At 49.8% G+C, this 27,317-nt stretch overlaps 1 protein-coding gene across 1 annotated transcript in view; it reads left to right on the forward strand.

The window, feature by feature from the left end:
• Positions 1–27,317, forward strand: part of LOC138491177 (prohibitin-2-like) — a 424,112-nt gene that overhangs the window by 135,915 nt on the left and 260,880 nt on the right. The window contains exon 4 of the mRNA XM_069617553.1: positions 11,204–11,283. Coding sequence (XP_069473654.1) covers positions 11,204–11,283 — 80 coding nt within the window. The remainder of the gene's footprint in view (positions 1–11,203; positions 11,284–27,317) is intronic.

Here is a 27,317-nt window from a genome sequence, read left to right on the forward strand (position 1 = left end):
CGTATATTTTATGCCTTTTGCGATGTGCCTTGGACAGGATGGGACAGTTATCGAGTTTTACATCTCTTTCGGTTCACCATACATTTTGTAAAATATATTAATGTAGTTTATTGGCATTTCAACAAACTTCCCCCTTTACCCCTACCCCTGTGACCCAACAATAACCCCATGGACATCCCATTGGTTCCACTCCTCATATAAATAACCTTATGAAACCAGTCCCAACTCTCGTAGTCTCTGCGGACACCAATTAGCATGAAAGTCTTCATAGAGAAACGACAGAACCATGTTCCACTCTGCCTGAGATTTCTGGTGCTCTCCCTGAATTGAATAAGACGCCAATTTCAAGGCCACAAAGTTCCAGATCATAGTAATCCACTAATGTTCAGTCAGGGCACCCTTCTGCTTGCTTCCATTTTTGCCCCACTAGCAGCAAGGCTGCTATACTAAGTCATGTAGGCTTTCCATTGCACTTTCGATGGCAGTATTTCAAGGGCGTTGCCCATTCTCAGAATAACCTCCCCAGTGCCCCTTCGCATCTAAGAGCCAAATACTCTGTTCTTAGCTGTGCTTACTGTGTCCCAAAAGGGCTGTATGCCAGCACATTTCCACCAAATGTGGTCCCAACTGCCCGCATCCCCTCGAGCATAGATCTGATACTCTGATGCAATTTCTCAGGGGTGAGATGCCACAGTACCATTACCTTGATCCACGTCTCCTGAATCTGAATAGCATGTTTGAGTTGGGGCATGTACGCCCATAGCTGAGACCATTGTTCCCCCTCCATCGGGTGACCTAGGGTGGCTTCCCATTGCCTCATGTATGACCATTGTGGACTCTGCGCCCTCAGAAAATAGCTTGTACCATGCTGTTATCAGGTGCCTGTCACCTGAGTTGGTCGTGACATATTTTTCAAAGTGGTAAGCTCCCCGATCGCAGCTGTCTTGATCTGCTGACCCATCGAGCAGTGCTTCGGCGGCGAGTACTGGAACCTCTCCCCCTCCCGCAGTCCGAATTGTTTGCATTGGACAAGATAACTTCCTGGCCCTCCACCATGTCCCGCCGTTTGTGGTACTCTGCCACTGCCCAGCGGGCGAATGCTCTCTGCTCCTGCCCTGGCGTATACTGGGGATTTCTAAATGGAGGCGTCAAGGGGGAGGGAAGTTCGACAGGTCTACCTGGCGAACCAAGAAGTCCCATACTCCCCATGCTGCTCCTCCCCCCCCTCCCATTGCCCCACCACTAGGGCTGTTATTAGCTTAAGTACATAATCTTGTCTATCCTCTTTATGGTACCAGCGCACTTCCTCCAGGGGCCTCCCGACTACTGCTCTATCCATTCAGCACCATATCTTGCTTTGGTTTCCCGTGAACCACACTAACTTGGGACGTGAAATGATAGAGATGGAAGTTCGGCACCCCCAATCCTCCCTTATTTTAGGGTCCATTAATAGCTTCATAGATGCCCTTGGCGTTTTAGGATTCCATATAAGTCGCATCTAGATGGAAATGTGATTCTTAACATGCACCACACTTAGAATTCTGTACTTTAGCCTGCGTCAAGTCTAGATAGAAATGTGATTGTTAGCTTGTGCCACACTCGTATAGAATTAACTTTAGCTTGCATCGCATCTAGATAGAAATGTGAATGTTAACATGCACCGCACCTAGATGGAATCCCATAATTGCAAGGACAGCAATGCCAACTAACCAATCTAACAATTTCATCCCTCTGCATACACCTCTCAAACTCTAACCAAACACAACCACAAGCCTAAAACGCAGCGATCTGCACAAACGTCACAACACTACAACACTACAACAAAGAAACACACACAGATGTGCACAACAGCACACGACTACCGACCGTAAAACACCCCAACCCCAAACAACGGATCCACCGGGCTGAGGCTGCCAACAGCACATCACTGTTCTCTTGCACTTTTCCAGCTTATTCCCACTAACCCACTCCCCTCCTCCCTTTTTTCAGAGCCACCAGAGCCCCATGAGACTGCTCCGGTGGCGATAGTGCGCGGTACAAATATGATTTAACATTAACATAAATACCCCCATCAGTTTTTGAAGAGCCCTAAAGAATTTCTGCTGGGCAGATATTTGCAGAACCTGGAGATAATACAAAATGTTAGTTAAGATCACCATTTTTGAGGACACTAATCCGTCCCAACCATGATATGGACAGGGGCTACCACTCTGTTAGGAGCTGCTTCACCTTCCCTAGTAAAGGTGAGCAATTAGCCTGGTATAAGAGTCCAGCGTCCTCTTAACTTCTCCAGCATGGGGGTCTGGCATGGATTCACATGCTCATGAATACACCCCGTTGTCAGGCTGGGAATCCTCGGTAAAGAAAAAATCTGTTTCAGTTTCGTTTCTGACTAGTCTTTCTACTAGTAACCAATCACTGGTCTCTTGGTCATACTTCCCCCAGCCAATGACTGCCCTCTACCTAAATCCCTCATCTGGCAGCCATCTTCAGATTTTTACCGCAAGTGTTGGGAGTCCTTGTGCTATAGCTCTCGAGCTTTACTGTGTTTTTACAATTTTTTTTTTTTCTTTCAAAGTGTTTAATCTCATTTTTTCGGTCAATCGAGCCTCTAGCTCCACTGATTCAACTTCCGACCAACAGGGACCCTTTTTGGAATTTTCCACGCCCCTCAAGGGCGAAGTTTTCATCGCGTTTTGCTTCTTGGAGGATTCCGGAAGATCTTTGAGGCCTACCCCGCGTGGACATGGACCAGGACAAAGGAAACACAATGCCTGGATCCAAGTTTTTCAGGCGCTGCCCCGGATGCGGATTACAAAATGTCTTCAAGGAGGATGAGCATTCTCGATGCCTCTACTGCCTTCACGAAGACTAAACTCACATGGAGAAGGACTGCGTTTTGCAAGAACATTTCCGAATGGACTTTGAAGGATCGTAGTACCAGACTCACCAACTGGCTAGAGGGGAAAAGCCCAGCATCGGGTGAGAAGAAGAGGAAATCTGAGCGTCCTTCTAAGACCTTTGAGGGCGATCCAGCCCGGCAAAGCACTGCGAGTCCGCAGGCACCAGGAGCACAATCGGTCGGGCTCCTTGGCTGCCAGGCAGGGCGCATTATCACTGACGCCATCAACCACGAGCCAAAGCTCTGGCTCGGGGAAGAGGAAATCTGAGAACCCGGGTAAGCTTCCGGAGAAGCCCCGGTTGATCCCGACGCAGACAGCCAAGGGCGAGTGAGGCGGTGACCCTCCCCCCAAGGGGAAGGCCTCGGGTGCGCCCAAAGTCGTGAAGGCTCCGATTCACCTGGCTAAGGTCTCCATCGAGGGGGTCGTGGCGACCCTGGCGAAGCCTGTGCAGGCTACCCCAGTGGAGACGACCTCTGGGCCTAGAGTTTCCCTGGCACCGCAGAGGGAATCCCCTTTTCAGCCCATCAATAAGACCCCTGTGAAACCCCAGGTGGAGAAAGGGGGGGTGGCTGCGGTGGCCATTACGGACACAGATATCCCCTCTGAAAGGGAGCTGGCTGGCGTCGCAAAGATCCTGAACAAGAAGTTCGAGGATGTCTGGTCCTACGGGAGGGATCCCGACGAGGCAGATGAAGAAAGCGACGGCGGTGCCAACGAGGAACTGCGGGGCGTGGCGGGGACGGAGGATCCTACTCCCCAAACGTCGAACCGGTGCCTATGCCACAAAACTGAGGAGCGATCTCGATGCCTATTTAGGTCTTATGTACAGAGATAAGGACAAGGTTTCCCTTACCCCCAGCGGAATATCCAGCTGAGCCTGGACCGTCGGGAAGCCTGCCGAGTAAGCAGAGGAGAATTCATCCCCCTCCTCCTTTGCAGCCTTTGCAGCCTTCACAACCTTCTCCTCATGCCCCCTCCCCCGAGGGATGAGACTGGAACGGCGACGACGGGGGACGGATGACGACGGGGGTGACGACGGGGGTGACGACGAAATGGACGACCTATCGCCACCCACTCGGGCTCCCCCACCCCCCCACCTCCTGACGAAATTGGCTCCTTCCACGCCATGATCGCCAGGACATCTGAGCCCTTCCAGCTCTGCCCCGAAGAGCAGAAGGAAAGTTTCCTCTACCAACGGTGGGAGGCCAAGAGGAAGACTGTCCTCTCCGTTCCATTGCTGCACGTCTACCCCTACCTTAACGATTGGCTCATCTGAGCAAATTCAAGAAAACTTGCTGTCGATCACACAGCGAAGACTGTCCAGTGCTTGCGGATCTGGGATTCTCGATCAACTTTGCGAAATCCCACTTGGTACTGTCGCAAGTCGCCCTGTTCTTGGGAGCCAGGCTCGACACGGTGGCGCAATTGTCTTCTCCGGAGGAAAGAGACGAAGGCCATCCTGGGTAAGGTACAATGGCTGTTGACCATGGACGAGGGTGAGGTCCATCAAGTCCCTGCTCGGCATGATGTTCTAGTGCATCTACCTCGTGTGCCTGTGCAGACTGCGGATGCGACCACTACAGGAGTTCCTCGACGCCCGTTGGATGCAAGCGGCGGGCAGCTTCGAAGACAGGATCTCACTCAAGACTTTCCGCCAAGCGATCCGGTGGTGGGGCACCCGCGTGCATCTGACGGCGGGCATGGACTTCCAGACCCCGGCACATCAGGAAACGGTGACGACCGACGCCTCCCTGGAGGCATGGGGAGCACACACCAGGGATCTCCATGCAAGAGGCCTTTGGCTCCCGGAGGAGAGGTCACGACACAACAATGTCCTGGAGCTCCGAGCCATGTTCTGGGCCCTCAGGTCAATCCTTCCGTCCCTCAAGGGCAAGGTAGTAAGGGTCTTCACCGACAACACCCCCACAATGTTCTACATCTGGAAGCCGGGAGGTACGAGATCCCCAGCCCTATCCAAGAAAGTACAGGATCTGTGGCACTGGGCCGTCGCCCAAGGGATGTTTCTGGTATCCTTCCATCTGGCAGGAATAAAGAACACCATTGCCGACTCAATCAGCAGGGAGCTGTGCTCGTGCCATGAGTGGGAGCTGCAGCAGGATCAAGTGGATCTCCTATTCAGACGATAGGTCAATCTGGGGATTGCCCCATTTGCGATGGCAACGAACGCCGAGTGCTAGAGGTTCGCCAGCAGGTTTCGCCAGCCGGGGAGCATGGGCGATGCCTTCTCATTCCCCTGGGACGGCCTATTCCTGTATGCGTTCCCACCGTTGCTGCTGTGACTCATCAGTCAACTCAGACGGTCCCGGTGCAGGATGATCCTCGTCGCACTGGCATGGCCGAGGCAGATCTAGTTCCCAGACCTTCTGGACATGTCGGCGTCCCCTCCCCACCCCCCGCCAGTCAAACTGCCGACGGACGTGCAGCACTAGAGTTCGGAGGGTACGATATCCCGGCAGACTGCAAGGAGGTGCTTGCCAAGGCCAGGGCATCCCCGACTCTCAAGTGCTATGTAAACAAATGGAAGAGGTTCTCTGTCTGGTGCCGTGCACAGAAGATTAACCCTCTGCAGATTACGGCCCCTCAAGTCCTGCCGTAGTTGCTATCGCTGGCCAAAGCAGGCCAGGCACATGCCTCGATCAAGATCCACCTGGCGGCTATCTCCCGCTACACCAGAGCTCCGGGGTGCTCGTCGCTATGGTCCCATCGCCTGGTGAAGGAATTCATGAAAGGACTGCTCCGATCGTTCCCTCCGGTGAAGGCTCCAGCCTCGGCGTGGGAGCTCAACGTGGTGCTGACCAGGCTCATGGGGCAGTCATCCGAGCCGCTGCATTCAGTAACGTTGAAGTTCCTGTCGTGGAAGACAGCGTTTCTTGTGGACATCACTTCTGAACGACAAGTGGGAGAGATCAGGCCCTCCTGTAAACCTCCATACCTGAATTTCCACGAGACGAGGGTGGTGCTTATGACGCACCCCTCCTTCATGCCCAAGGTGCGGTCGGACTTCCATCTCAAGAGGCCCTTGGTGTTACCTGTTTTCTTCCCGTCGCCTTTGTCGCCGGCTGAGAGGACTTTGCACTCGCTGGATGTAGCTTGAGCGCTGAAGTTCTACGTGGGCCGCGCGAAGAGCCTTCGGAAGACATCACAACAGTTTGTGAACTTTGGACCTGTGAACCAAGGGAAGGCCCTCTCGAAGGCTTCCATTTCCAGATGGCTCTCCGGCTGCATCATGCACTGTCACTGGTTGGCAAACTGACCGTTGCCCGGCCGTCCGAGCCCATTCCACCAGAGCGATCGATGCTACCACAGCGTTCTTGTCTGTTGTGCCCCTGCTGGACATCTGCAGGGCTGCTACGTGGAGGTCGATGCACACCTTCAAGAGATTCTACTGCATCGGCCGGGATTCCAGGGAGGAGTCCAGGGTCGGCCAGGCAGTGCTGCACAACCTGTTCGCCTGAAGGTGGGGCCTGGTGAGGAGGTAAGAGATGCTTAATGTTGAGTTGATGAAATGGTTAATGTTGAGCCTTGCCACCTCCCGTGTTTGTGCACGTGTGTACTGCTATGTATTCTTATATTCATGAGCATCTGAATCCATGCCAGACCCCATGCTGGAGAAGGAACAAGTTACTTACCTGTAACTGTTCTCCAGCATGGGTCTGGCATGGATTCACATGTGAACCCTTCTCCTACCCCTCTGCGGCTCTTCTCTTGGTCCTACTGCCACTTTACGTGCTACCAAATCTGAAGATGGCTGCCAGAGGAGGGGCTTGGGTAGAGGGCTGTCATTGGCTGGGGGCAGTATGACCCAGAGACCAGTATTGGTTACTAGTAGAAAGACAGTTCAGAAACTAAACTGAAACTGATTTTTTTTTTCTTTACCGAGGACCCCAGCCTGACGACGGGGAATATTCATGAGCATGGGAATCCATGCCAGACCCATACTGGAGAACAGTTACAGGCAAGTAACTTGTTCCTTTTACTCCCAAGTACCTGATGCTCTCATTTGCCCACCTATCGGGGGTTGAATTCTTAAGACCCTGTATCTTCAATGCCAGGAAGGAAAGGTTTAGCATTTCTGACACTAGTGTTAGCCCTGCTACCAACCTAAAACTCCCTGAGCTCCCTAGAGATTGCCGGAAGCGTTGTGTCCGGTTTCGTAATCACGAGGCGTATATCTGCAAAGGCCACAGCTTTATGCTCTTTGCCTCTGAAAATTATCCCCGAGGTGTCTTGGGTCAATCTGAGCCATGACCGCATTGGCTCCAAGTGGATCGCGTATAAGAGCTGGTAGAGTGGACACACCTGTTTAGTGCCCCGAGAGACACTTAATCTCTGGGAGTGGTGACCGTTAATTGCTATGTGTAAGGTAGGCAAATGGTAGTTGGGCCGGACCATCACTAGGAATTTCGACCCGCAACCCATGGCCCCTATTGTATGGAAGAGGAACGACCACTCTACGCAGTCAAACACCTTCTCTGCGTCTAAGGCAAGCATCATTGTCTTGGTAACTTTTCCGATTTAGACGGCAAACTAGTTTGTTGTTGAAAGTCAGCCAATGTCTGATGAACCCATATTGACCCGGGTTGATCATCTCGAGATGCCAGTACCTTGGTGTACATTTTCACATCAAGATTAATAAGGGCAGTTGAGCGGTTTGACCCGCATACCGTGCTATTATTGCCAGGTTTAGGGAGCAGCACTACTTTTGCCTCTTCCGTGGTCTGGGTGATACGCTCAGCTTTACCAAATTAATTATATGAAGGTACCAGCAATGGGATCGACACCTCTTTAAAAGTCTTATAAAAAGACACTGGGAAGCTGTCCGGCCCTGGGACCTTTTTAGATGGCAGAGATATAATAACCACCCTCACTTCTTCAGCCAAAGTATCCTTTTCTAACTCCTGCTTTCCCCTGGAGTAATCTTCGGTGTGGGGGCATTGGGAGAGGATTATAAGGATAAATTCCCAGACTGGTTTGAAAAGAGTTGAACAGTTATTATTCACAGATTGCCTTTCACTGTACCTTTGGGAGTTAGGGAGGTTTTTCGTTTTAAGTCTTCAGGTTTTTGGAGGGACTTGGATTTATTTCTTGGACATTTGTAGTGGACATATGTATGGTCCCTATACACATGTTTCCAGGCGCCACAAGACAAATTGAGGGGAGGGGAACATAGGGAAGAAATTAGGATAACAAAAACAGTTATATTGGCCATGTGACAATCCTACCGTGCAAGAATAAGGTGGTAATTGCAGGGGGTGGTGGTGGTGGGGGCAGAGAGAGAGAAGTGCAGGAGTGGGGTGCTCAACAGGAGGAGGGGAGGGCAAGTGCTGGAGGTGGATGTCAAGAGGTCCCGGGCTTCAGACAGCCTTGTGGATGATCCAAAGGGTCTTGAATTTGATCCTTGCGGTCACTGGGAGCCAGTGGAGAGATTTAGGGCTGGAGAGATGTGGTTCCTGGGCTTGAGGCCGAGGTCCAAGGTGACCCCAAGGTTGTCGGCCTCACATGTGGGTGAAGGGAGGGGACCCAGAGAGTGAGTGGTAAGCAAGGAGCAGGCGTCACAATGAGAAGGATCTCCATCTTACTGGCAGTAAGGAAGAGATCATTGATGGAGTGGAGTGGGAGAATGGCAGCTTGAAGGAGAGTTGTGTGTCTGCATAACACTGGAAATTGGAGCATGTGGAGATCAAGGGACCCAGCTAGATGTTGAAGAGCCATGGCAATAGGATAGAGCCCTGGGGAATGCCACAGGTAGAGTGAGGTGGAAGAGCGAAAAGGACCCATTTGCTTGTCAGAGGGTCTGATTTAAAGGAAGGTCAGCCACGCCAGTGCCCGGTCTGTGATGCCTAGGGTATCATAGAGACGATTGATGAGGATGGAGTGGTTGACTGTGTCAAAGTCAGAAGAAAGATCGAGGAGGATCAGAACAGAGGGTGCTTGAGTTCAGGTTAGAGAGTAGCTCTTCACGGGTGTACAGGAGAGCAGTTTATGTGCCTCTGGATGCCCTGAAACTGAACTGGTGGTCATGGAGCCAGCCAGCCAGCCAACTCCCGATGCCTAGGAGTTTGTGATTGTTCTCAACCATATTTGTTTGTTTTTGGAACAAAAAGGTGGTTATTAAAACAAGTCATTATATACTTTGGCATTGAGGAGATATCCTCCCTAGAGGAAGACAAATATTGCAACTCACCCTAGAGTCCTCTCAGTTCCCTGGGCCCTTTCTCCTCCCAGGTGATCCCGCAGAACACCGCCCCAAGTTCAGGATCTGAAAGCGTCTGCCTTTCCTTGGCCACCTGGGAGGAGACTTTAGGCAGGGGCTTAGTGAGGAGTCTGTAGGATTCATCACACTTCCCACAGTGACTGGGAGAGTTCCGCCCCTATGATGCTCAGCTTTGACTGGATTGTTTCAGTGATATTATCGCCAAAGTCTTGAAAGCACTGCTTGAGGACTTCTTGGTTGACAGTTTCCTCCCTTGCCGAGACCACCAACCCCTCTGTTTCACCATCTGTGGGAGATCCTGGATCACCCCACTGTGGCCTCCTCACTGTCTTTCCTCCAGAGTCTTTGCCATTTGCCCTTCTAGGCCTTTTTCGAGGACTTTGGAGCAGATTGCATCTCTGTTTTATTTTTTGGCATCGGGAGGTTGCTTTTTAATGGCAGGGGTCTGCGTCCCTTCCACCCTCTTGCTACCTCTGTGTGTTTGTACGTCTTCCCCAGTCTTTGTCGGCGTCCTGGGGTCCCCTCTATCTGGTGTTGGGCTCCTTTGTCAATCCACACCAGACTCTTCCATGCTTGTCGCCTAGCACCTCTGCGTCGGGATGTGGGAGGCCTGCGCTTTGATGTTGTTAGTCCACTATTACCACTGTGCTAGGGTCAACTAGGACTTCTCATTTTGGGGCCAACCCAGAGCTTCCTTTACTTCGCACAAGTGTGTCAGATGCTCTTGCCCCTAGACCTGGCTCTGCTCCTCATCTTTTCCCCTTGCACTGCTGTCCGCACTCCAGCCCAAGCGTTCTCAACAATTCAGATCAGCACTGCAGCCTGCCTCCGATACTCCCTTAGGCTTATGGCGCCCTCCTATTCCCCCAGAGCTCCTCTCCCCTGGCTAGCAGGGGGATGTGGGTGGAGGCCACCCTGCTTTGGCACACTTAATGCTCTTTCTTTGATTGCAGTTGTGTAGACTTGCCCTGTGCCGCTTTTCAGACTTTGCCCCTAATCTTGGCTGGGGGGGGGGGTTCCACCTCTGGCCTGCGCATTCATTGGGGCTGGGCCTCCTTTATGATTGCCGGCCCCAGTGGCTCCACAGCTCCCTTCACCTCCTTGCTTCGGTTCAGCTCATGCCTTCCTCGATTTCCTTCCCCCCGCCCCCCCATACAGTGTTTGCTACTTAGACACCCACAAAGAAAACGGTCAGGCCACATCGCTTTAAAAAAGACTTGTTTGCCAATTTGTTCTTTTTCGTAGCTCAAGTGTCTACCAACGCGGTGCAATCAAAATAAAATTACAGCCCTAACCTGTGACTGAACACATTTCCTGGGTATGAAAACTCGCTGACAATAAAGGGCAACTTTGTGTTTACGCCTGGCTGGGAAGCCTCATTGGCTTCTAAGAACAGCACATCAAAAAAAAAAGTTCCAGGTTTCAGTAGGTTTATGGAGAAAGGCTCACTGTTTTCAGGAATAGGTTCAGGATACCAGAATGCCTCGGTCTATCAAAGTCAGAGAAGTAAACCACATAATGTTTTTTTGACTTAAAGATTGCCTATTACAATAGTTTCTCGCTTTGTATCTTAGGTACACAGGCAACCTGTCAAATGCCTCAACCAGCCACCCATTGCCCCCACCACCTCTCGGTGACCTAGGAAAGTTTGAACATTAACTGTTGGTATGCTTTTTGTCTAGTGGATGCTTTAATTTGTTGGTTATAAGTAACTTGTACTTTTTTGTATTTTTCTTTAGTTTAAACCTAATATTCTGTACCAAGTTTGGTATAAAAACCTAAACATTGACCCTATGCGAATGAGTTTTGAAATGGGATGGTTGATGTTGGTGTCTCAAAGGCACGTGCATGTCAATGCATTCTTTAAATAAAGATTTTCTTTTTAAATGTAAAATATCCAAACCCAACCAGTAAATGGCAAGATATACACACATGTGAATGTAATACTGTTACTGTGGTACAAACCTGTTAGAAGTAAATACATTGTTCCTATTTTTGGCATTTGGCATGTCTTTTTGCTTTTTATTATCACTGTTTCTTAACCATTGTCTTCCTGTCCTTTTAGGATCCCTTGGATCCAGTATCCTATAATCTACGATATTAGATCGAGGCCACGGAAGATCTCCTCCCCAACTGGTAGCAAAGGTAAGGGCACAGATTTGATTATGCTTGCCGCCACTCCTGTTGATAAGCTTTTTATATTGCTCCAATCTGCACTATAGTGGTTTTAATAGTGGGGTTTTGTTCCCCTGCCCAGGGTAAACCAGACTGTGGTCTGTGAGGAATAGAAAAGGTGAAAAAAGGCGAGGAAAGAAGTAGGAGTGGCGTTAAGCAGAGCAACAACTGGATGGTTCAAAAGGAGTAGGGGTGTTGTGCCATTGTGCTAGTAACGGTGCATGTGTGCAATCAGTGGTATTTGAAACTAATTTAGACCAGTAAAAAAGGAATACAAACCCATCCTTGAAAGGGAGTAATTTCCTGTGAAGGCTTTTTCTCATATGGAGTTGCGGTACAAAAATTGATTGGCGGAAGGTGGTGTGGTGGATTCTATATGCTTGAATGTACCCTTTAATTGTGTGGCAGCTTTCTCTCCATATTGTCTGTTAAAATGTCCCTAACAGGTAAACCAGAATGGATGATCTGGGGATGCCATGCAGACTAGAAGGTAGTGCCGTAGCCACTTGATGAGAATGAATGGGAATTGTTGAGTTGGGTGGTTAAGATACTGTGCAGTATTTGGGAGCTGGCTATTAATTCCTTGTAACATGTACCCATCTACTGCAGGGAAACTGACCCTCCACTCCTCATACAGGCTGAACACAGTGGCTTAGGAAAGTAACTCGACTTCATCCCACAGGAGGGTCACAATGTGTACCCAGCCAACCAGGTGATGTAGATGCAGAGTTGGCTAATTAAACTATCTTCACAAGGCCAGCAAGGAAGCCTACTCACATTTGGGCCCTCATAAACTAATAAGTCAATGAAACACTATCAAGCATGCAGTATTGCTGAGACTGCTACAAGCCTAACATGGCTAGCATACTTATTATCTTCCCAGACCTGCAAGGTAGACGTTCTTACAGTTCTTAACTCCCAGTTATGCAATATATGCATCACTTTTGCGTGCAGCATATTGGCCAAAAAATGACCGTTATCAGACGCAAATATGATGCTACTCCTACGACTGTCAGATACAGATGTGCAATGAAACTGTATAGGTCACATGCATGGCACTAAGTTCTCTTTGCGAAGAACACAAAGTATCCCTTTTGATGCTGCAGCTGGAATGTTAAAATATAAAGGGCCTGAGTCACATTTCCTTTGAGTAAGTTATGTTGTAAAACACGCCAGGCAAAGCAGGTAAATGTTTGTATTGGCAACCTAAGGAAGGACCCCAATCGCTTCCTGACACCTGCCTCCAACTGCTCCTCTGTTGAACATGTCTGAGGTTCTAGAGTCTATGGAACATGAAAGGATGGTAGCAGGACCAGAGTATTGCCATGGGCAAATGACCACTGATTATTACGGTGGATTGAACAATGTATTAGTAAAAAGCAAACCGCGCACTAAAAAAAACAATGACCGTACAAGACTTCGGGCCAAGTAAGCACTTCTCTCCGAGTACCCAGAGGAACACATGCATTTCAGTGAAAGGGGTGGTCCAGACGGGGAAAGGCATCGTACTGAAACAATGCTGCAAGCGGGGAACAAAGCTTCACTATACAAGTCTTTAATACCAGCTTTGTTCTTACATGGAGCACAGCATAGTGTGATACATTTAGTGCAATTAAGTATACTTCTCAAAGATTCACACATGCTCTGAGGCAGGTGGGAACACTTACAGTATGATGACTTCAGTCTACTGACGCTGCTGTCCGTAAGAAAGTGGCAGCCTAAAATCTGCTTGCATATGCCAAAAGGTAAACACGTCGGAAGCGATAAATGTGAAGGAGAGCATCTAGGCGGCCAGGGCGCGTTCATCTCCAGCTGCTTCGGTCGCCAGTCACTGCTCTGGATCTTCATCCAAGAGGAAGTCGGACCACCTGGGCAGGCTCAAGGTGGCCCTGGAGGTGGGCAAAGAGAAGTCCAAACAGGGTACTGCATCCGGCCTACCCTTGTAGGAGAAGGCCAAAGGGGACTGAGTTTCCGCCCCATCCCCAAGGCCAAGCAGGACAAGGGACCTGTCATTACCATGAAGGCCCAGGTGCACCAGACGAAGGCGCCGCCTTCCATCGAGGTGGTGGTAGCGTCCCTTTCGAAGGACGCAGGGGCGGACCCGCAGGGTGCCCTTCCTCTAAGGCAGTGTCCCTCCCTCTCAGGAGGGAAACTACATTCTAGCCCATTCAGAAGACCCCGGAGAAGGGATATCGATCATCTGCCCAAGACTGTACCCGCTGGACGTGAAGAAAGGCTCGGGGAGGGGTGGGGGGGAGGGCACGGAAGCTCTCAGCGCACGGATAGCTCCTCGGAGGAGGAGCTAGTCTACCTACAGGCATCTAGGAAGGCTATGGCGACAAGGGAAAAGTCTGTTGCGCCCTACAATGAGTGTGCCTATGAGGGCGGCAAAGGTACTATCGAGGAAGGTGACAGAGGTCCTCAGGACGACGAAGGCCTTGGCTCTACCCCTGCACCCCAGCTTCCTATATGCCCTGCGCCTCAGCTGGCCCCTAGACCTCTCGGTGGACATTCTCTCTACTCTGCATATGCTGGTCTCCCGATATACAGAGGAAGATGCTGGTTACACTGACGACACCCCCACCTGCAGCTCCGGTCACGACCGACCCGCTGGCAACAGGGGACCCGCTGGCAACAGGGGACCCGCCCGCCAAAAGGAAGAGCTACCCGCTGCCTACTTGCCATCCTTCACCACCGTCTCCTCCACCTCAAGATGAGACAGAGCCGGACACGGCAACGAAGACTATCGGGGGAACTTCCGTCACCTCCGCCCAGATCTTCCCCGCCGGACAAGATGGGATCATTCCAAGTGATGATATCCAGGGCGTCGGAGCTTTTCCTGCTCACGCTGGAGGAGAAGGAGGGCGGCTTCTTATGCCAGCGCTGCGATGCAAAGAGGAAGACCATTCTTTCAGTCCCTCTCTTGGATGACATTGGGGATGAAGGGCTGACACACATGAAGATCCCCTCTACAGTCCCAGCAAAGAGGGACCGCCTGAAGAAGTACAGGGTGTCAGACTCTGCGCCTAACTGCTTGCAGGCCCAACCGTCGCTGTACTATGGTCTCTGCAGCGGCCAAAAAGAAATCTGGATCTATGTCTTCGGCAGCGTCCACCCCTCCCGACAATGAGGGGGAAGAAGTTTGGGTATCTCATCCTCTGCAGTGATGACCATCAAGGCCGCCAACACCCTACCTATCGTGGCACAATACGACCAGGAGCTGTGGGTTAAGCTCTCCCCTTTATTGAACTTCCTCTCTAACAAGAGGGCATATGCTTTGGAGATTTTACAAGAGGGCGTAGTGGCGTCGGACCATGCCATCACGGGTGGCCAAAAATCGCAGACTCGGGTTTTCACCTGATGGGCAACAGCGTTTGCCTTCGCCGCCATAGTTGGCTCAAGGCCACCAACTTTCGTCAGGAGGTTCGGACCAAGGTTTTGGACATGCGCTTTGACGGGGACAACCTCTTTGGGGAAGCTGTGGATGAGTACCTGCAGGCCATCGAGGCGGACAAAGATGGCTCGTGCCCTAGGCACGCTACAGCAGCGGCGACTGTCCTTTCGGTCTTCGGGAGGTAACCGCTCTCCAAGAGGTGTCTGCAGGGGCTCTTTTTCCTCTTACCGCCAATCCCCCCGTTCCTCGGCCCAAGAAAACTTAGGCCGCTCCAAGACCTTCAGAGGAGGACGTTGGCAGGGACCACAAGGCTGCCTGTCGACCAAGCAGGAATTAACCGGCCGGGACGTCTGGCCCCCACCCATGCACCTCGGTGGGAGGCCAGCTGGCGAACTTCGTCAGCGTGTGGAAGACAATCTCGGCCAACTCTTGGGTGCTGGACGCTGTCGCCATGGGTGTAATTTTAGGGGCGGGGGGAACAGGGGTGTTTGTCCCCCCAACTTTCATTGCACACCATTTTGTCCCCATTCATTTGGCTGGGCCACCTTTTCTTCAGATGTAATGTCCCCCACCCAACCTTTTCAGCAAAGTTACTCCACTGGCTCTCACCCACGGACACACCCTGGAGTTTCATCGAAAGTGGCCCCGAATACCTCCAGTGGCCCAGCAGGAAAACCACATCCCACAGCTGCTGCTGGAATTTGGGGCCATGTTAAAAAAAAAAAAAGGGGCGATGGAGCTGGTTCCAAAGTGACTCCGGGGCTCCGGTATACTCGAGGTACTTCTTGTACGAAAGAGGACCGGGGGCTGGAGGACCATTCTTGATCTGCGATGACTGAACAAATACATAGTCCCAGATGTTCTGAATGGTCACTCTTCGACACGTGCTCGGACAGCAGGAAGAGGGAGACTTTCTGTTGGACCTGGAGGATGAGTACTTCCACATCCTCATTAACAAGGGACACCGAAAGTTTCTGTGCTGTCGTGCAAGGGAAGCATTACCAATTCAAGACTCTTTCCTTTCGGACTGAAGTCGGCACCCAAGAACTTCACCAAGTGCCTGGCACCGTAAGCGGCCCATCTGCGACTGCAAGGGATCCACGTCTACCCTTACTTGGATGACTGGCTCATCCAGGCCAGATCAAGGGAAGTTGCTGTGGACCACACAGCGAGGACCGTTCGCCTTCCGACGGATCTGGGGTTCTCAGTGAACTATGCAAAGTCCTGCTTGACTCCATCGCAGGACGCGCTGTCTGGGATCCCGACGCAACACAGTGTTGTGCCTGGCGTCACCGTGATGGGAGAGGATGGCGGCCATCCTGGGCAAGGTGCAGCTGCTGCTAGCACTGAAGATCGCCACAGTGAGGACCAAGTCTCTGCTCGGCATGATGTTGTTGTGCATCTATATCATTGGACTCTGCAGGTTACGGATGTGACCAATGCAGGGGTTCCTCGACACCCGTTGGATCCAAGTGTCACGAAGCTTCCAGGACAAGATCGCGCTCGAGACCTTCCGTCGAGCGATGATGTGGTGGGGCGTGCGCTCTCATGTGTCCGGATGCATAGATTTCCAGACCCTGCCACACTGGGAGACTGTCATGACGGACGCCTCCCTGGAAGGATGGGGAGCTCGCACTGGAATTCTTCACGCCAGAGGCCTGTGGCTGCCGGAGGAGAAGACGTTGCACATCAACGTTCTGAAGTTGCAGGTGGTGTTTTGGGCCCTCAAATCGTTTCTTGCGTCCCTCAAGGGCAAGGTGGTGCGTGTCTTCATAGACAATACCACCGCAATGTTCTACATCCGGAAGCAGGGGGGCACCAGATCCCCAGCACTTGCCAAAGAGGCGCAGGACCTATGGCACTGGGCTGTCGCCCAGGGGATGTTCCTCGTTCAGTTTCATCTGGCAGGCGTAAAGAACACCATCTCCGACTCTCTCAGCAGGGAGCTATGCTTTTGCCATAAGTGTGAGCTTCGGCAGGACCAAGTGGACCACCTGTTCGGCAGATGGGTCAATCCCTAAAATCCATTTTTGCAACGGTCATCAAGTGCCGGAGGTTCGCCAGCAGGTTTCCCCAGCCAGGGAGCATGGGGGACGCATTCTCATTCCCCTGTAATGGCCAGTTTCTGTATGCGTTCCCTTCATTGCCGTTGCTGCTTCGAGTCATCAATCAACTCACATTCCCTGTGCAGGATCAGCCTTGTCACACCAGCGTGGCCGAGGCAGACCTGGTACCCGGACCTTCTCAGCTTGTCAGCGTCCCCTCCAGTCAAGCTTCCAGTGGTTGCAGATCTTGCCAGGGAAGGGGGTGCAATACTGCACCACGACCCAGGATTGCTGAACCTGAAGGCCTGGCTCCTGTAGCGTTAGAGTTTGGGGGGGGTACAATCTCCTGGCGGACTGCAAGGAGGTGCTTGCCAAGGCCAGGGCATTGTCTACTTTGAAATGCTACGGACACTAGTGAATGCTAGTGGAAGAGATTTGCTGTTCGGTGCCATGCTCAGAAGATCGACCCGCTGAGGGTCACGGCTCTTCAGATGCTACCATATTTGTTGTCGTTGGCCAAGGCGGGGCTGCTCACGCCTCCATCAAGGTTCATCTGGCGGCTATCTCCCACTACACCAGATATCCGGGACGGTCATCATAGTGGTCTCACCGTCTGGTTAAGGAATTCGTCAAGGGATTTTTCTGTTTGTTCCCACCGGGGAAGGCTCTGGCCCCGGCATGGGAACTCAATGTGGTACTGACTAGGCTCATGGGTCCTCCATTCGAACCTATGCAGACAGTTCCGCTGAAGTGTTTGTCGTGGAAGACGGCGTTCCTTGTGGCCATCACCTCTGCACAGCGAGTGGGTGAGATCCAGGCCCTGTCCTGTAAGCCACCTTCCTTAACTTTCCACGAGACTAGGTTGGTGCTGCGGATGCACCCCTCCTTCATGCCCAAGGTGCCGTTGGACTTTAATCTAATCGAGCCCTTGGTGTTGTCTGTGGTTTTTCTGACGCATCCATCGCTGGCTGAAAGCACTTTGCACTCGCTGGATGTGGCTAGATTGCTGAAGTTCTACGTGGACTGCACGAAGAGTGTCCGGAAGACGTCTCAACTCTTTGTGAACTTTGGCCCTGTGAACCATGTGAAGGCCCTGTCCAAGGCTTCCATTTTTAGGTGGCTCTCCGGCTGCATCACCCATTGTCATTGGTTGGCAAACCGACCGTTGCCTGGCTGTCCGAGAGCCCATTCTACTAGAGCGATCGCTGCCACAATGGCATTATTGTCTGGTGTGCCCCTGCTGGGGCTGCAGGGCTGCTACGCGGAGGTCAGCGCACCCCTCGACTAAATTCTATTGCGTCGACAGGGATTCCAGGGAGGAGTCCAGAGTAGGCCAAGCAGTGCTGCGCAAACTGTTTGCTTGAAGGTGAACCTGTTGAGGAGGTAAGAGATGCACAACCATGGGAGGTGGCAAGGCTCAACATAAGCATGTGTGTACTGCTATGTGTTCTTTATTCATGAGCATGTGTATCCATGCCAGACCCCATGCTGGAGAAGGAACAAGTTGGATCTGGCATGGATTCACATGCAAACCCTCTGCGGCTCTTCTCTTGGTCCTATTGGCACTTTACATGCTACCAAACTTGAAGAGGGGCTTAGGTAGAGGGCAGCCTTTGGCTAGGGGCAGAATGACCTAGAGCACAGTGATTGGTTGTTAGGAGAAATACAGTTCAGAAATGAAACAAACTGACTTTGTCTGTTACCGAGCATTCCCAGACTGACGGGGAATATTCATGAGCATGTGAATCCATGCCAGACCCATGCTGGAGAACAACAGTTACAGGTAAGTAAATGGTTCCTTCTTTAACATTTGGGAGAACATGGTAGGGCTTTCTACGTATCCCATTGGAAGCCTAGTGAATGTGTACTGAGTGGATTTATGAGTAAATGCAAACCGGTGTACTGGCTGTCGGATGTACGAGTATTGTAAGGAACGCATGATGGCAACAGTAAAGACAGACACAAGTGATCATAGCTCAAGGGTGTTTAAACTGTATATGCAGGTTGGAAAAATGCCTAATCTAAATTGGCAATCAGTATTGCAGTGATTGTGTGCTGGTAAAATATCTTGTTGGAGTTGAAAGGATTCCGTTACAGGACACATACCTTTTTACAGGCTCAGGGTAATGGGATACTGCGGTACACATAGCAGTGGCTTGGCTGGATTTAGAGTAATTCTCACCGGTGCAGCATTAACCATCTAACCAGTGTCGTTTGCATGGGTTGAGACTAATTTCACTAGTACTTAGTTCAACAGTTCATGCTGCGAACAGGAGTGTTGGTCCTTTCTCCGGGGTTGGAATGGCTAATTTTCTGTGATGCTGCCAGCACCTCGTGCTCTGTGAGCAGGGATAGCCAGGTATACACCATTGGGGGAACAGTAAATGGAGCATCTTGGCTTACACAATAAATCGAATCCAAATAAATTCACAGGCGTACAGCGACTCAGCAAGAATGCATGTTGGTCAGAAATTGGACCTATCGTGACTATAAGCGGGGTAGATGCAAGATTGGGTATTGGAGTACTCCCCCATACTCGCAGCCTTTACAACCTCTCCAGAATCCATTGTTCATGAAAGCTTTTAGTGTGGAGCGTGATGCTCCAGTGCCAACCAAATATGACATCTTTTGACCATCATTAAGATAATCCACATATGTGGCAGTAGGATCAATAAATGTAAGTGGGGTCAACGTTCATAGACCCCTTAGCAATTCTAAGCATCAGTCTGAAGTGGTGGCGGTAAAGGCTAAGACATTGGCATTCTGCTTGGCTCGGTTGGCTGTCTGCCTCGACCCTCCTACTGAGGCCGATATGGACACTCTGCTTGCGAATGTCCAAACTCTTCGCAATAATTGCACTGGTCCCTATCCCTATATGTTTGTGTAAAACCTTTTAGCAGTTTTCTCTGGCTCATGACTGGGGTGCTTCTCTCCCCCTTCCCTGTCCTCGCCCACCTGGCGTACAGCGGAAATCCTCCCCTTCGATGGGTAGGTTGTAAACTCTCTCTGTAGCGCCATAAGTTTGGCTTCAGTAGTTGCTTTTCGCTGTCAACTTTTATCTGGAAATGCTGTGCAACTAATAAATCCTCTACCAAACACTTTCCTTTGCATTCTATTAGTACTGCCTTAATTCCTTCAGATACCTTAGGTTGCAAACCCAAAACAAACTGAGCCACCACAGCTTTGGGCGCTGTTACTGCTGCATCAACAATCCCAGAGTATTGTTCAAACCATTGTTTCAAATGCTTGAGATATTCCACAGGATTTTTTCAATTTGCTTGCATGTTTTTATTTTAGACCAATCTCTCGGACACATTTCAGTGATGGTGTGTACCATTGTATCAGTAAACTTTTTCAAATCTCTAGCAGAGGCAGGTTTTTTAGCTGGCCAATTGGCGCACACTTTGAGCAAGGTAAATGTATCATTGGGCAGCACTTCTTGCAACAATTGATTGAAATCTACACAAGTGGGGTGACAGCAGTCTGTTATGACTTTGTTCCACTTAATGGGATCTTCTCACATCTTTGGAAATCTGAAGACTATTAAACAAATCGGTAGTGCTCCAGGGGGTGTGTAGGGTAACTGAAGTGTCCCTCCTCCCGGGAGATGTCTAAGTGGAAATGCACCAGTGCTGGTATTGGCTGTAAAATTAGGGAACCCTTCAAATGTGCTTGAGGAGAGCGAAAAACATTTGGAGATCTGAGCTCCTATTTCAGGTGTGAAGGCACCAACCATAGGGTTTGTTGGGGTGGATTGATAAATTGGCAGTTGGGTAGAGTCTGGGCTAGCCGGTTTTTGGTTGGCTGGAACTTTGATGTTTTATGTGTCAAAAATATCTTCAGGACTCTACTTGAACAGGGTCTCCCCTTGGATTACAGGATATAATCATTTGTACCCGGCTTATGGGTCAGTACATGCTGGAGTACTGTTTTTAGGGAATTAACTTGCTTCTGGCGCTTTTCTTGGCTGTCTGTCATTTCCCAGGCCTTGGATGGATCCCTCAGCTTTGGTATACCAATCTAGTTAACTGTCCCATTGCTTTTCTAACGCCTTGTGTGAATTCATTATTCAGTCTAATGTGCCTTCCAGGGATGTGTCTAGGTGACTCACTCTGTGTATATTTGTGCCACTTATCCAGATGTTTACATGCTTTGGGCAAATAGCGAGTAAACATGTAGTGTGTTAGTCTTCCTTTTAGGAGTGTGGGGAACCAGGAGTGAGATCCAGAGACTTATGGTGTTGGTCAAAGATGTTTATTAAAATAAAAGTGGGTTGGGAAATGCCTCTCTCCCTGCTCTGAGATGTTTCCCCCACCTAAAACCAAAACTAAGGCTCTGTCAACAGTCGGAATATCTAAAGCTAAATGCCCTGTGTCCATTATTCTGGCCCTCCAATTCAAAGGTGAAAAGGGAAGATGTATTTGGCTTTTAGTAGTGTATTACATGTTTAAAAAGGAAAATGTGCAACTCCAATACAAAGTTCCAGAGGGACAGAGTTCCTTGATCCAGAGGGTGTTTTCTTTCCCCTGGATTTTTCTATTCAATCTGTTAAGCACTTTCAAGCATATCAGTTCCTTATGATCAATAATACGAGAAATCCAACTATGCTGTCCGTCTGTATCTTGGTAGGATACCTGGTGTACTCCCCTGCCAGGTTTTCTCATTTTTTGTTTCCACCATCTTTTCCTAGTAATGATGTGCTCTTATCAATGCTTCTTGGCATAATAACTTAACTTGACCCTGTCTGGTCTACTCTCTTGCCAGGGCTTTTCATATATGATCACACTTGCAAATTGCAGCTGCCTGTACTCTCCTGCCAGGGCTTTTATCATGTGGGCTCTGCGCACACTTCCAAACTGATAGCCGCTTATGTTTGCTTTGTCTTGTATTGTATCTGCCTGGTATACTATCCTGCCAGGGCTTCACTCGTAGACCTATTGTACTTCGAGCCTGCCTGGTATACTCTCCTGCAGAGCCGCAGGAATCTGATGTATATATATATATATATGCACTGTACGCTTACAAACTTGACTGTTTTTTGTTCTCTCTTGGATTTGCCTGGTATACTATCCTGCCAGGGCCTCTTTAAAGTGAACGGCATAAACTCTCACAAACTTGTAGGTCTCGGTACTCCCTTTTTAAAATAATGCTCACTTGTTCGCTATTGTGCTTCATTAACAATTATTTGGGTTTGGCTTGGCTGCCAACACGCCCCAGTGTCCCCGCTTCCATTGGTTTGACTGACGGGCTCTTGCTGGCATATTCTGTTTCTCCCACGGTAAGCCCTTGGTGGTCGTTCAGTGTTTCCTTCCTGCTCGCTGCCTCTTCGTCTCTGCTTCTGTCTCACAGTTCTGGCTGCCTTCCGACACCTGCAAATGCCCACAAGTCTTCAGTCGGCTTCTGGCGTTCCCACAGTAGGTTTTCGTTCGCGGTCAGCTTCCCTTCTTGTCAAGTCGGTTGGCTCCACGTAGCACTCTCCAGCCCCACAGTGCCTCGGCCAATACCAAGAAGAGCATCGTTCTCCTGCCAGCAGCACGCCTCAGTCAGCTGCTTTTTCTGTTTAAATTTCCCAGCCACAGGTATGTGCTCCCAGCAACTAGAGTGCAGCTTGTACTCTTGGCCTCCATTGATCTGCATTACTCGTCTCTTCGTCACAGTATTCTCGTATTTATGTGAATTGAAGTCCACTCTTGACAACTCGCATTTAAAGTCTGGGTAAGAGCTCTGAGTGATCTTTAAGGGCAAGTCAGTTCTGGATGATTTGTAAGTAGTCTGAGAAGGTGTTTTCATGCGTCTTAAAAAGCAAGTCAGATTTTGATGACTTGCATATAGAGCTTGTGAAAAGGTTTTCAGTACCCTTCCTAGGTGGATGAGGGGAGGTACGACTATAAGGCATTGGGCATGGATGGGGTATCCTCAAAAGAAAAAGGGGGGTTACAATGTATCATCTGATGATGCCATGATACTCTCACTGAGGCTTCCTCCTCCCCCATATAGCCGCCTCAAGGGTCAGGATCAGTTAGTAGCTATTGTCCCCTGGCCACATGGGGAGAGGTCACAGCCGGGAAAGAAGTGATGATGCCATCGGATTCATCACAGGAGGAAGTGGCACTTGTCTAATTACCCTGAACCCGTTCTTGCAGGGTTAAGATAAGGTATGATTTATTGCAGATCCAGGTCCATTCCTAACGCTGTCTGCTTCGGAATGCTATCGTGCCCTGCGGCTGCTGGCATTGGCACGGCTCATAACTGATCGCTCTGCCACGTCTAATCGGAGGCTTAGGTATCGCCACCTGACCTCCGTTAACCCCCCCCCCCCCCCCCCAACCCCCAATACAGAAATGTCTGTGACACTTGCAAGTGTTGGTCAGATTTCAGATGACTGCTGGTTCACAGCCTATATCCCCCATTACGCTACCCACAATGAAGAATGGTTTTCAGCTTTTTCAGAGACTTTGGTAGGTAAGGGTCCAAGGCAATACACATCGGTAAAAACTGTTGGGGGGGGGGGGGGTTTATTTTTATGCTTCATCCCCTCTTCTAATGAGAGCCCCTGGCACTTTGCTAGACTTCTGAACATTTTTCTTTCTATCCTGAATGAGAGGAAGCCTTCATTCATTCTTATGGGCTCCGACTTTTGGAGCTCAGTTCTCTTTATATGGAGTCTACTTTACTCCATCATCTCTTAAGGCATCTGTGTAACTTTTGCAGCACACTGCACCTCATGTGCAGTGTTGCTAGGGACCCTTTAGGTCTTTAGGTCCTCCGTTGATATTTTTTTTTACTATCCTCAAGTAGCTACAGTTCTTAAGGATAGAAGGATACTTTGTATCCTTCCTAAAACTTTAATTTATGAGATTAGCGCACTCCACCTTATGTGGAGTGCTAAGGGTATACTTTGTATCCCCTTCTCTCTGCTCCTGTGACTTTAGTCAACTAGACAACCCTATAGTTTTGGCTGGTAGCAGTGGACGTGTTCTACCAACTGTTGCGCTATTTTCTACCGCAAACTGTATTCAGTCTCGGTTATGCACAATGGGGGTCACCATGTGCCAACATGGCAGCTCCTTTCTTTTTTCACCATTTCCATCGTGGTTTTTCTTTGTTAGCCCTTCTACCATTCTGGGAGGGGGAGGTCTGAATGTGTGTTTTGCCTTTGGCCGGAACCCTTGGATGTTCTCGCCTAGGCTCCAGTGTGTCTGCAAAGGCAGTAAGTGGGGAAGGAGTTTATAACGTCCCTGTCCTGCATCTGCTTGCCTGCTTGAGTGCCTGAATGGAAGCAGTGCCCACTGCGGGGCTGGCTGTCCTGATTGGACAGCCAGGCCCCCCTTTATCTAAAAATGCTTAGTTTGCAGAGGAGTGCGTGGGAAAACTAAACAAAAGGTGAGGTTCCTGAGGGAGAAGGCAAGTCGGCCACTGGAACAGAAGAAGCGAAGCTGAAGACAACCAGAGACACCTGCAGACCCATCTAAATAAATACTGACAGAAAGCAGATTGATTTCCGTCTGCATTTATGTGTAAAAATCAGTAAAAAACAGTGAAAGCCTTAAATAAAGTGTGGTCAAGCAGGGTCACAGCTGAGTTGTACATTTAGGGCTTGAAGTATCAAGATATAGGTTGTAGACCAGACAACCACCGCGCTCTCATCCAAAAAGTTTCTTCACACTCCTTCAGGAAACACTCTCACTAATCCATACTAAACTACCATGACCTGCACAGCAGTCTCATTGTTTTCTTGAATCGGTAGGGAGCTAATGCTGGTAGGAACTCTATGTAGGGCCCCTCTCGGGACAGTACTGGACACAGATCAGTTTCGGACGATGGCCACTGATGCATGGCGATGCAAGTGGATTCACCTGCCGCGGTCCAACTTTGCCTCCTATCACTGGTCAATTTTCATGCTGAAACCACGTAATTCTGCATAGGCGAGCATAAGCTGAGGATCCCCTGAGTTCCAGACCTCAACTCGGAATGGCGAGTTCTGCAGCACACCGTGGCCCAGTCAGCTGGTCAGCCACTGGGTGATCCAGGGGCACTTCCGAAGGCTCCTCTTTGTAGGACTCGGCTGATGGCGAGAATGGATGTTCCTTCCACTCCAAGGGTTGCAGCTCCTTAGCAAGGCTGCTGGAGACCTTCTACAAGACAGGGCTCTATCAGGACAGCAGCACAGTTGGTCGCCCAGCCCTTCTTTCAACAGGTCTCAAGTCGCCTTGCAGGTCTTGCAGCTGTACAGAATTCTTGGCTCCTTCGGTTTCTTACAGAGTATCTGTAGTTGGTGCAGGAGTCCTATTCTTATCCCAAAGCCAGATAAGTGCTGAAACCCCCATTAGCCAATAACAGATCTGGCTCGCACACACACCCCAGCAGCGGTCCAATCAGGACCACTGGAGCAAAACTCATGCATACCATTTAGACACACAAACTGTTTTGTGGTTTGGGACCAGACTGTCCCAACCCACTTCCTGGTAGCAAACACACACAGCCCTCTGTTAGGAAAGATTTATTTACAGCACCTTTCCTTCCATTTTTCTGGGCCCCAAACATTTAGCTTTTATTCTTTATCCTGACCTGTACTCTTCAGTCACGTGAAGCCTTAAGCTTCACTACACTGTCTTTTGCTCATCTGTTATGGGGAAACTGACATGTCCTTCAGGCTTTCAGTAAAGGGAAGCATTGTTTCCCTTAGTGTAGCTACTTTGTTAACTAATTTTAGTAACTTGTTATCACTTGTGGTAATTGTTATCATTGTACAATGGGGTACACTTTTGTGTTTAGCCTTGGACTAACTAAAAGGATTTTTTGGTTACTTTAGGTGTAGTAAATGGACATGCTGGTGGCAGCAGTGACTTTTTCCTTTTTTTTTTTTTGTTTTTGTTTTTGTTTTTTTGTTTGATTTTCATTTTAGCCTTACTGCGTTTACCTTGTTTGGCTACTAACTGTGAAAAGTGACCAAATGTGGCCATGCCACAAGGTTTTTCGCTTGTCCCTTTGGCCATCTGGTCTTTTAGCCTTCTTCCTGGTCTGTGAGGCCACGACAATCCTTAGATGAACTTCCAGTGCCTGGGAGGATCCCAATCCGCTAACTAGTTTCAGTGTGTCTGAGTGGTATGCATGAGTGTTTCCGCCAGTGGTCCTGATTGGACCACTGCGGGGGGGGGGGGGGGAGTTGTCTCTCTGTCTCTCGTTTCGGCTCTTTCCTGGCTTTTAGGATGAGAGAGGACCCATTCTTCAGAGATTCTGGAGAAAGCTGAAGGAGCCAAGACTCCTGTCGAGCTGTGAGACCCGTGAAGAGAACGGAGATCTGACAGGAGAAGGTCTGGCAACCAACTTCTGCTGCTGTCCTGGTGAAGCCCTGTCTTGCTCGTGATCTTCAGCAGTCCTGCGAAGGAGCTGCGACCCTTGGTGTGGAGGGAACATCCATTCCTGATGTCTGCTCGGTACCGTGAGAAGAAGAGCTTTCACAAGTGTCCCGGGTCTTTCCTGTGTCTGACAGGCTCTGAGTTTGGGGTACCGTGCTGCTGACGTCACCGTTCCGAGTTGCAACCTGGAACTTGGGGGGGGGGGGGGGGGGGGGGGGATGTGGCAGGGTCACCCTATGCTTGTCCTACAAGACTGACTTCAGTGAAATTTCGAAGTCATAGCATCCAGGGGACCTGAGATGGGAGGGAAAGTCGGACCATGACAAGTGAGGCTCTTTGCGTCGCCGTGCTTCAGTGACCGCGGTCCGAAATCACTTACCTGCTGCAGTCTTCATCAGAGTGCTTGCACCAGCGATGGACACCAATCGGCGATCAGTTTGAACCTGCAAATTGACTGCGGCTGACGACGGGGGGGGGGGGGCAGAGGGGAGCAGCCTCGGAACTTGTTCCATTGACCTCCCAGGTTTGGGGAAGAATCTGAGTACGGGGGGGCAAGTTACAGTGGTTCTTGCATGCCCCTATACTCCCTTTAAAAGTTTTCCTAACTTTTACAAAACATTTACTATACTTTGGTTTTACCATAGCTTGCTGGCGTAAGCATTCTGAAAGTCGGGGAAACTTCTATTAGTTAGAATACTTTGTCGTTAACCCTCTGAGCTGTTCACTGGACCCCAGAGACCCTACCTTCATTTTTTCTTCCTGCATCACAACTGTCAGAACTTTCCTGAAGGCCCCAGACAAAGTAGGGAAGGACTTGTGTTAGGGTTAATTCTCTGTGGACCTGTAGTTCATAAATCTAATCTGCATTTTCTTTTACAGCAGTTTGAATTGTGTTATGCCCTACTTCAGTGACTGTATATATTTAATCTTGGTGTTGTGTGATATTTCTACCTGTTGGTTGTCATTTTTCATAGGTGTTGTTGGCCATAAATAAACTGTATTTTCATACATACTATCTAAGTAATTTGCGATTCCCATTATGTGTACTCATTATGGACACTTTACAAGCTCACCACCTCTTGAATTAGCCTAGACCCTCATCACTGCTACCTTGAATTGGTCTGGCTACAGCTCCCCAGAGTTGTCAAAGTCAAATTATAGGTTGGCATTCACCTGTTCACCAGCCCAGAGTATAGAAAATCAGTT

The sequence above is a fragment of the Ambystoma mexicanum genome, chromosome 10 (assembly GCF_040938575.1).
Source record: "Ambystoma mexicanum isolate Mex_15411 chromosome 10, UKY_AmexF1_1, whole genome shotgun sequence".
NCBI classification, from domain to species: domain Eukaryota; kingdom Metazoa; phylum Chordata; class Amphibia; order Caudata; family Ambystomatidae; genus Ambystoma; species Ambystoma mexicanum.